General features: G+C 40.8%; 1 protein-coding gene across 1 annotated transcript; it reads right to left on the reverse strand.

Moving 5' to 3' along the window:
* Positions 1-5,383: 5,383 nt before the first annotated feature.
* Positions 5,384-7,760, reverse strand: spmip7 (sperm microtubule inner protein 7). The gene is made up of 3 exons (XM_028604372.1): positions 7,676-7,760; positions 7,376-7,480; positions 5,384-5,716 (listed from the first exon to the last, which is right to left on the reverse strand). Exons 1-3 carry the CDS (start codon positions 7,741-7,743, stop codon positions 5,566-5,568), a joined length of 324 nt encoding a protein of 107 aa, XP_028460173.1. The 5' UTR covers positions 7,744-7,760; the 3' UTR covers positions 5,384-5,565.
* Between the last annotated feature and the right edge of the window lie 3,811 nt (positions 7,761-11,571).

The following is an 11,571-nucleotide window of genomic DNA, read 5'->3' on the forward strand; positions in this document are numbered from 1 at the left end:
GCATGAGATGGGATGAGGCGCGCGAGGAGAGTGGACCATTCATTGTTTATTTATTTCATTCTCACCGAGGAAGCTGGCGGGGGGTGCGGGGTTGGGGGTGGGGTACTCCTTACTTGCATATTGGACAGCTCCCCTTCTGTCACCTGTTCTGGCACGCTGAAGCAGTCCATGAATTTAACACAACTGTTTTATTTCCCATATAATGAGTTTTTCTTTGTCTCTTTAATGTTTCATCCATTTCACTTTGCCCTTTCTCTCCAGACACGGCCACGCTTATAGTGTCAAAGCTTATGTCCTGCCTCATCACATCCGCAAGTGTCCACAATCTGGATTATGTCCGAACCTGGGCACATTGGTTTCTTTTTTCAACATTTTACTCTTTGTTACTTTCTGTTTTAAGATGCCTGCACACTGAGTGCATCCTCACTGAGTTACTGGCTCAGTCCTGCAGAAGACCATCATGCATGTGCATTATATTCACTGCAATGTGGTTTTCCATTTGCATTTTGTGCACAGGATTCTACAAACCAAAAGTATGCTACTGGCTCAGAGATATTTCAGCTTCATATGCTTAAATCAATATTCTGCGAGACTCATCTTAACTTTAACATTAGAAGTTTTGCTGCAAAGTCAATTATCTAAATTCAAAACTGCTTGGAAGTGACCTAAAACTGAGATACGCAACACTGAATGTAAATTAGAAAACCGTCACAGCAGCATACTGTCTGCCATATAACGGGATAGGGAGCAACACTTCACCTCCTTGCATTCTGCCATCATTCATACATATAGTATGGACAAAGAGGTTAAGATCAAGTTTAATAACTTCATTCCAATATTCTGATAATGCCAATCTAAGTGTCAATCTCTTGCACAGTCGTGTCGTTAAAGCCACAGAGTGACGGGTGCCTGTACTGTCCTACATTATTAAAAGAAATATAAATTGTAGATTAATATTGATGGAAATTCTAAATAAATAATGAGTTACACCTCTGGATTGGCTTAAATAACTCGCCTCTCATTTTCAGATATGTCCTTATGTCATTATTAACTCATCTGAATATCTGGTGGAGTGGACCTCCGCTGTAATTACTGTATTTCAAATTACTCATGTAACTCAAAGCTTCTACTTTTAAAATAGAGCTTTTTCCCTCCAGAACTGTTTATATATTCACTGCTGATTAAGTTACAAGTTCACGCTCAATTTCCTAGAATAAAGTAGTGGTTATACTATGAATTTAACTTACTCAGTTTTCCCTGCTTGTGACCCCCCACCCCCCAGTATCCCACTGTCCTCAGGCCCCTGGAGCAACCTTATCTCAGGAGAGGCTGTGTGTTGGATTGCTGAGTCACCTTTCATGGGAGGCTACCCTTATCTCCTAAGAAGCACAACATTCAGGCAGTTGGTTGCAAAAGGAGGAACTTTGGGCAGGAGCCTTGGCCTGCTGTGTCTTCACGGCCATATTACGGATTGCAGCAACGCTCGCTGACTTCCTCAAAGCCTTCGGCCAGCGTCACTGCTTTCTCTACAAGGTCAGGAGCTGCAGGCTTTGGATGCAAGCAGGTGTGGAGAAAAAATAAACTGCAGGATGAGCGACTCCTGAGGCCACACAGAGGGAATGCTGGGACTGAAATGTGACTCAGCGCTATCAGCGAACGCAGGGGTGCCCAATCATCACTGTGGTCTTCCATGCCCCAGAGATACGTCCCAGTGACACAGCAGCTTCACTCACTGTAGGTCTGAGAGGCAAAACACTGTAAGGACAATGATTCAGTCAAGGTTTTAGAGAAGTTACTGCAGAGGTGGGATCAATGCTCAACGCTGGCTGAGTTGCTGATCATAGTCCTACGGTCTGACTTCTACAAAACATGTGGAAATTGTTATTATTCATGTGGATATGCCGACAAATTGAAGCAGATTTCTGCAGAGGGCTTCAAGGTTTTATAGGACTACTTAATTCCGCAGCCTTTAAGATTATACTACATGCACGGGCTGTAAATCAAACTGAACATAACCCTCTGCTCCTTCAGGTTAATCCACAACCTGAAGCAAGCCATGTTGCTGTAATTAATATCATTACCTGGCAAGTCTCAAAACATCATCAGGCAATGTAGCCGCTCGACTACCGAACAATAGGCTCTGGCTGGTTCCTATTTCATGGATCTTTAAGCAGTATTCACAGTTTCACATTTGGAAGCACGAGCAGCATGTAACCCTTAATTGGTTTCAACACCTTAATAAGTCAAAGGCGTTCAAGACTGATAATCACATTAAATAGTCCAATTTATCTAAAAAGTCAATTGCAAACTGAAAAACTCTCTTTCTTTAGGAATGCATTATGCTGTGAGGATGTCAGAGTAAATTAAATTCCCCTCTGCACACTAAAGCATCTATTTCCTTATGGTAATTATCTGCTGGAATAGACGTGTCACTAGAAGGAGTCAGGCATGCTTGACATTTAGCCTTTTTATGGAGCAGCGATGAGTAAAAATTAAGATGAGGAAAAGGAAATTAATCTGCAGCCCGGGCAGGCATTGAGATCCAGGAGGATAGTGGCTGAATCAATCATGATGTTTGTGAGCCTGTTTTGAAAAGGAGCCAGTGATGAGATTCAGACCACAGGCTGGAAAATCGGAGGAGGAGGAGGAGGAGGAGGAGGAGGAGGAGGAGGAGGAGGAGGAGGAGGAGGAGGAGGAGGAGGAGGAGGAGGAGGAGGAGGAGGGTGCTTTTAGCAAGTAGAGTTATGATTGCTATGAGAAGGTTTACGCAGTTTTATTGGTTTTAAACACGGCAGTAGGGCTGCAACTGACGATTATTTTCATTAGCAATTAATCTGTAGATTTTCTCAATTATTTTGATTAGTTGTTTGGTCTATAAAATGTCAGAAAATTGTAAAAGTGTTGATCAGTGATTCCCAAAGCCCAAGATGACAGCCTCAGAGGTCTTGTTTTTTTCCAACATTCAAAGATAGTCATAGAGGAGTAAATAAACCAGAAGATAGTCACATTCAAGTAGCTGGAATCATTGAATTTTGACCTTATTTTCTAACAGAATTACTCTAACTGATTATCAAAATAGTTGGTGATTAATTTAATAGTTGACAACTAATCTTATTTTTTGGACATTCTTAGGCCTTTATTGACAGGACAGCTGAAGAAATGAAAGGGGAGAGAGAGGGGGGAATGACACGCAGCAAAGGACTGCAGGTCAGAGTCGAATCTGGGCCCGCTGCGTCGAGGAGTAAACCTCTATATATGGGCGCCCGCTCTACCAACTGAGCTATCTGGGCGCACAGATATACACTTTCTTTGGTGAAAGTTGGATCAAAAGATTGATGAGAAGTTATTATTTTCATATCTGGGGAAAAAGCTAGCCGGGCGCAGGATGTCACAAGTGTTAATTTTTGAACTTTAGAGGAGCTGCTTGGCGCTTCTCATCTAACTCTCGGCAATAAAGAAAACAAGTGTGCTTTTTAAAACGTCTTTTATACTTAAACTATATCTTTAAGTGTCTAAAACATCTCCAAACATCCTAAACAGGTGAAATAATGATCACTAATTAGATTGAAACTGCTTTCATTAATAGTAGCTAAAGTCCGGTCCCCCCCATCACTTAATAATGTGGTTATTATGGAATGGTGGCATTCTTCAAGTCAAGATTGTCGAGCACATTAATTGGTGGTTACAAGACGTCAATCACCAACCGAGCTGTTTGCTGATATCAGGCCAAAAGGAAGAGTGCACTCGCTAGATTTACTGGATTCACTACACATTCACACAATGCAAAGGAAAAGATCAATCCTAACAAACCTGCTGTGTATGTTAGTAGATTTATAATTCTGGGCATTTCAAATCTTTTACACACAAAGTTCAGATTAATTGTGACCAGTGTTGGGCAGCAACTGTAATGTGACCCCTTTTTTGTAAGTAAGTAAGTAAGTAAGTAAAGGGTAGTTGAAGGGTTTGCAATATGAAATGTAATCATTACATTACAGTTACTAAACCCAGGCAGGCTCCGTAACTTCCACTTCGGGAGTCGATCTGTGCGCTGTTGATATGAGCTTGCGCTATGTACTCAGCAGAGAGACTGGCCTCTCTATACTTGAATATATAGAGAGTTAACACCTACCAAAGTCAAATTCCTTGTGTATGTAAGCATACATGACCAATAAAACTGATTCTGATTCTGATTCTGATCAAATGACGAGAAATGGGACTCCCTGTAGTTCCAAAGTTATTGTATTTAAAGGAGTGTTCTTGGCTGGCTTGCTAACGTTACCCATTAGCCGTGGGAGTCACCTGGGTTTGTTCAGAGTTGGAGGATGGGTGAAGCTCGTTGCCTCACTGTGAGGACAGCACTACTGCTAGCTGATAATGGCCAGGTAATACCTCTAAAATGTAGGCAAAACAATGTTTGGTTTTCTATTTCTACACATGGTAACTACAGAATATGTGAAGTGTAGATGATTTCCAGTTGTTTAAAGGCTCAATTGATGCAGCTGTGCTGAGAAAAGAAAGTGAAGTAATGTAATGCAATGTAATGTAATTACTTTTTATTGATTACATTTTTTAAGTAACTTGCCCAACACTGCTCTTCACAAGGAGTACCGCCTGTGAGTTTTCACAGTGTCTCCTGTAGCTCTGAAGGGTGCTTTCTAAAATTAAAAAATAATCCTGATGATGGCTAATGAAAGTTGCTATTGAGCTGCATGCTGGGAAATGTAGGATCCAAGACTTTTGGAGATAGGCCCTTACTACAGACTAGAACTCAGGATATCTCGGCCTCTGCTGCTTCAGTTCTGACCATTCTAAATGCCCCTTTAATGGCAATACAGGTAAGGTAATTAAGATGTGGATTAGAATTGTAATGCATCTGTGATGACTGATCACACAACCCTAACTCACAAAATCAACAGTGTGTTGAGGCAAAGATCCTTGTGAAATGTAAATCTAAACAAAGTATAGATGAAGAGAGACAGGAAAACCAGCTCATCCCTATTTCCTGTCTAAGCGTGAAGCTGCACAAACCACAGACCTAAAGCTGGCAGACACTTCATAATAATGTCTTTTTGCATTACAGTCACATCTACAGAAAAATAACACCTCTAAATGAAGTGTGCCAACTGTATTTAATATGTGCTTCCTGAGCAAATAGCTTGGGTTGATACCAAAATGTGACTCATAAAGGATCTCTTATAACTGCCATTGTTTTTTTATAAGTATGTAACATTAGTGCAGAAAATCCTTGCTTCCATAAATATTTTCTTTTTTGTCCCCCTCCTTGCCCTTCATGACAGAAACAGTGTGGGCTGAAACACACACACACACACACACACACACACACACACTGAGTGAGTTAGAGAGTGAATGTTTAAGAGGACAATGCAAGAGCTCACTACCCAGAGTTAGAAAACCACTCATCTAAATCAGGGAAATTATGATAATGGGGCATCTCATTATTCTCCAACTCCCTCCGAATCAGTCACTGACATCACATCATTATAGACGTATTCATATAAACAGATTGGATGGCATAAAAAGGAAGCTGACACCTTCAAAACTTTCTCATCTGCTTTGTCTAATGCCTCCTGGCGTGCCTTTGTGGGGGACAGGAGGCGCAGGTCTCAGGAAGGGGTTGCCGGGGGTCACGGTGGTCACCATTCGAGACAGGGGCGCTGCACGGCCAAACGTTGGACTTCCGGATTCCTTGATTGTCCTGTGAAATTATTTTATAATGTTGAGTCAGTAAATTATCATTTATTTTGGGTCAAGTGAAAATGAAACACCAAATAACTAAGACTGCTTCAGACTGATACTTAAAAAATACCCATAGGCGCTTGTGTAATGAGTGAGCAGTGGCAAGCAAAAATCCCGAGCACGTCTGACCGTTGCAGCAGACAGTTAATCAATCCAACTGCTTGTCTTTTTTTCTGTTTTGGGGAAAAAATATGGGAGGCCTGCCTAATCAGCAGAGGAAACAGATCTCAGGGGGTGTCGGGCACCAGGAAAAGGGATCTAGGTTGTGAAAAACCACGATTACCACGAGCTGCTCTGGATCCAGCCATCTGGAGATGCCTGCTCCAAAAGCCAGTAAATTTCGCTCAACTGGGGCCCAACTAGGAAACAGGTTTACACCTCCCTAACAGACAGCCAACACTCCCAGAGCGGAGGGATGTTTGCTCTACAAAGTGATATGTGTTAAACTACTTACATTTTCATTCATGTACAATGACATTATCACTGTTAAGATGACCCTTTTTTTTAAGATATTACATTTTCTGAAATGTAATATTTTCCATTGCTCTTGATGCCGTTTAAATAACTCAGAAATCTGCAGTGAATTCGCCTCTTTAGACAAGAATGTTATGTTGCCCTCAAATTAACCTTCTTGTCATTTCCTCCCCAGTTTTCCAAGACTTCCAATTTTCTTCCTGTCTGTCTTCAGGAACGACATCCAGTGTTTTTTAATCTCTGTCTGAACATTTCCAATTACTGTAGTCTTTACCAACTGACCGTTAACTTGTATCTCACCGGCCCACTCATCCAAAAAAAATAAGATACACATTCAGCTGATGCAAATGCCTGAAGTGATGCCACTCAAATACATACAGGCACAAAAAAAGAAAGGAGAAGCCCATTTTTGCCAGTGCAACTGTGGGTATTAGGAATCTTTCATGTTTTATGTCTTTTTATTTCTCTTTAAAAATAACAAACAAACAGATACAATGTATTTTTCTTGATATCACGGAATTCCTTTTGTCTGTGAATTAGATAGAAGTGCTACTTTGCACCCAGATCCTTCTTCTTGTGATTAGTAACAAAATGATTTAGGCTTAAGATGTGTTTCTTGGCAAGGATTGCAGTTATTGCCAAGAAGGATTTATTCTTTGTAAAATGACTATGTGGCTTTTTTTTTCCTTTAAAAATAAAAGCACTACGCTAAATAATAATATGTCTGTTAAATTAAATACTGGCTGAAAAATATATCAAACATTTTAAATTATTCATTTACTAAGTAATATATGTAATAATCCACTGTACTCTTGGTATTAATGATGATTACTCTGAGCTGTATTTCATTTTCAATTGAATAGCAGTAAAATATGAGCACATCTGTGTGGTGAAGTCAGAATATAACCTGAGGCGTGATGTCAGTGGAGTGCATTAGAACGCCCTCCAGTGGACATTTGTGATCAGTCCAATGTCCTCCAGCCAAATAGAAATAAAGTGTATTGAAGATATGAGTAGTGGTGGGAGAAGGAATTCAGTCGATCCAACAGGAGACAATACATCAAGGAAAAAAAACTTGAAGATGACAGATTATCGTTTATTTTGCTGCCTAGGTGGCTTCATAAAACTTATTGTAATGACTCACCCAGAGGAGTGTGCAGAACCGGAGACAGCTGAGACAGACACTGCAGCATCAGCAGCACAGTTAGCATAAACAGCTCTGCCTGTATATCCAGGGATGGTGTTTCGGCTGGCACAAAACAGACGTTTACACATTATTTATCAGGATCTGTTACAGGAGACCGAATATCACTATGCGAGGCAAATTTCAAAGGTGTGTAATAAAAAATTTATATTTGAAGTGCAAAATAAATTTCATGCTGAATTAATAGAGCTATTAAGAGCCACAGTGAATGTATGTGTGCGGCATAAAAGTATGTCTTACCGTGCTGTAGGGACGTACGGGGGCACGGTGCTCCTCTTCAGTGTCAGTGGGTGAAAGTCTTCATCCATGTTGTCAATGTTCTGCATGTTCTCAGAGCCGATCGTACCACTGCACATACATGAGAACCCGCGCACAAAGGTCAGCTCATGGACACATGCCAGGAAACTGGATTCATCAACTCATGCAAACACATGTGTAAGACACTTGTGGTGACCTCTTAAACATGAAGTACTCACGTGTACAGAGGGATTTGTCCTGACCTCGGACATCCACTGCAGCTGGAAAGAGGATAGACCGATATTGCTTTAAAGCTAGTGATCATCATTGATGTAACTGCTCTAAAGACAGGAGTCATTGGTTGTTGGCAACTTACAATGATATGGGTTTCCTGGCGTCACTCCTTGATCGAAGCTGCTGCCTGTTCCACTCAGCTCCAATAGACTTGGAACGGACAGTAACAACAGATATTTTACCAGTATTTATCTGGCACCTTTATGAAGACTCATAAAAGTTCTTATATACACCCTCACTTCACTATATAAACACAAACATAGGTAGACATGTGACAGTGTTCACGTTGGTAAGTTCTGCATGCAGTGTTTTATTATCAGTATATTATTACCACATTGATTTGAAGGCATTAAAGGATAAGTCTGGCTATGTTATAGATTTTTCTTATTTTTAACAAATGGAAAGACCAAAACCAACAATGTGTTAGTCTGTCTCTCAATACTTTTCCACTTCCCCAGCCTGTGGCTCTATGTTGTTTCATTTTTTATTTCCTAAAACAGCTGGGCACTGTAGCTTTTAGCAAACATTACTCAAACATCAGTAAATAGGGCATTTTGTTGGGGACTATTTTCAGCCATGGATTAATACACATTTTTCACATTCTTCAGTGAGTAATGCAGCAGGATGGTGTTTGATGGATTGACATAAAAAAGGAACTACAGTGCCCATGGTCATCGTGATGAAGGAACATTTGTTTTTAATAGTTGTTGAGCATCTATGAAAGTCTATGGCACAGAGGAATAAGATATACCAAGGGTAGAGTTCCTTGCTTTGAAGATGAAGAAGTTTTCCGGTGGGCGCTACACAGATTGGGCCGATGCAGTGAAAAAACAACAACACATAACACGACTCAAAAAAGATGTGTCCCACTCGAGTGGGCTGACCGGGCCAGTGCGGTTCTGTGTGGCCGTTATTAAGAAGGTAAGGAGTGTGGCCAGTTTAGCTCAGTGGGTAGAGCAAGAGCACATGTGTTTAAGAGGTTTATGCCTTGACGCAGAGGTGCTGGGTTTGACTCTGACCTGTGATGATTTCCTGCGTGTCTTCCCCCTTACTCACCTGTCCTGTCCATTAAAGGCAGAAAAGCCCCAAAAAATAATTTTAGGAGGACCAGAGTGAATTCAGGACAACAGGGGGGAAAGGAAGATCAATTCATGGTGGGATTTGGTCTTTCCATGGCAAGAAAAATATAGAATATTGCCAGATTTATACTTTATCCCCCTTATTTTACATTGTGTGCCAACAGGTTAAAACTGATGGGAAATGTGCTGCATTGTTCTAAGGCAAAGGGGACACATTGCTGTACAGGACAAAAAGTCAATACTAAGCTGTAGCCTGCACAGTCTCTGAACATGGTGGAATTAGCGAAATGAATTCATTTATAAAGAATATAAAACAAATATACCTCTCAGTCTGAAACGTGGTTTTAATTTTGAGAGACAATAACAGTTTGTTTTTTATTCTCACAGTAAAAGACCTTTTTTACGGCAGACATGTTGACATGTCATAGTAGGAAAAGCACATTAATGATGGCTGCATTCCACTTAGGAGAGGCCCTGGTATTGTGCATGCTGACTCAAGGTTATCAATTCCAGCTGTTATGACAAGTCAAAATGTCTGTTGTGAAAAAGGTCCATTACATTCAGGTAACACGAATAGATTGTCTTTTCTTGATAGTAAATGACTTCCTTGAAAACCACCACTGCTTAATTATTTCATCAAAGCAGTTCTATTCTGTGAAGTATTTAGTTTCAGCCATGTTATATTTGCACCTAACCAGCTATTACAAATTCAAATTTTGATTCAATTGTGGGTGAGTGTAAACCTTTGGGAACCCACAGCTGGAGAGAAAGAAATCAACTGTCTGTCAGCGTTTGTTCTTCATTGCTGACCTGCCACAGCTGAGGTCGACAACTGTAGCGCCTCGATGAGGGACGCTCACTCACTGGGTCCGCCATTTTCTCCAGGGTTGTCTCTGGTGCCTTTAAGCGCCGGGGTAACTTGGTATCCCAACTGACTTCCTCGTAACTCCTGCAAAGGAATGGCCATTAAACATAAGAACCAAGTGCATTCATTGTAATTGATTAACTTAATTCCTGAAAGTTATTTGCTTTAATTTGAATTAAACACAGCCCTGTTTGTTGCACAAAGTATATTAGACAGTTTATTAACTGGGGAGCCAATTCTTCCCAGAAGCTTTAAGCAGGGCTACAGTCCATCTGCATGATTTTATTGAACAGCAATTAACACAACAAGAGGACACAGCTCCCTGATGACATCACTGGAGCACAAAATCAAACCTACTCACTCTCAAAAAACCCTCAAAGCAAAATGACAGTGTGCGTGGACTGTAGATGATGAAGTATGTGGGAGGTGATCTTTGCTTGGTTTTACTATTGTTGAAAGTTAAAGGTCTCTGTGCTCTGACCTCTGTGTTGCAGATGTGTATCTGAAGCGTTGAACTGCCGGGGAGTTGTCTGTCCACAGCCTCAGATCAGAAGAGAAGCCATCCTTAAAAAACGATATTCTTTGTTTCATTATAGTGTCAGTGGTTTCATTTTGTGTCCATTTGAAAATCAAGCAGCAACTGCCATAAGAAAGCAGGAGATTAGGACGCAAGATGCTAAATGGTCACTAATAAGTGTTAATTAGATTTTTTCTGTCTTCCTTCCTTTCTTTCTTTCTTTCTTTCTTTCTATGTCTCAAATAAACACGTCATTATTTGACATAAAGATTGTGTGTTTTGAATAATCATTTGTATATTTTAATAAGCAACGCTGTATTAAAAAACCCATGTACCAAAGAAACATCACTTTATTCACTTGAAATATCATAGGTAGACCATTAGTTTTTAACAGCATGATGCCTCTTACACCAGCCTAATGAGCTTGCAAAGGACCTCTGATACGTGTAGATCTGGAACCAATCTGCACAACTTGTCATAATTACAATACTTGCGGTAAATGTGAGTGAATAAGCAGAAGATCGATCAAGATCATTACAAATATCTAATAGATGTCAGGACATAAAATAAAACAAGCGGCTCTGTGAGGCTGTACTTAAATGAGGTGCACACTAGTCTATATCAACAACGTTTCATTTCCAGGATTGTTCAGGTGTTGCCGGAAATTCCGCCGGATGTCCCTCATTTCGGCCGAATGTCCATCACCTTCCGCTTTCTTTGTGTTGGGCTATGGTTAACTGCTCCTCAGACCTCTGTAGGGTAAATCCAGACGGCTAGCTAGATTAGCTGTCCAATCTGAGTTTTCTGTTGCACGACTAAAACAACTTTTGAACCTACACATGTTCCACCAAAACAAGTTCCTTCCTGAGGCTATTTTGTAGGGGCACCGTTGCTCCGTCTGCTGCTTGGCGCCGCCCAAGACGATTGTGATTGGTTTAAAGAAATGCCAATAAACCAGAGCATGTTTTTCTCCCCCTCTCCGTGAACCATCACCTTATCGTGGTGGAGAGGTTTGTGTGTCTCTGTGAACCTGAGGGCTGTGTTGTCTGGAGCTTTGTGCTCCTGGTAGGGTCTCCCAAGGCAAAGTGGTCTCAGGTGAGGGGCCAGACAAAGAATGGTTCAAAAACCCCAATGAAAAAGCTAA

This window comes from Perca flavescens, chromosome 17 (genome assembly GCF_004354835.1).
Source record: "Perca flavescens isolate YP-PL-M2 chromosome 17, PFLA_1.0, whole genome shotgun sequence".
NCBI lineage: Eukaryota > Metazoa > Chordata > Actinopteri > Perciformes > Percidae > Perca > Perca flavescens.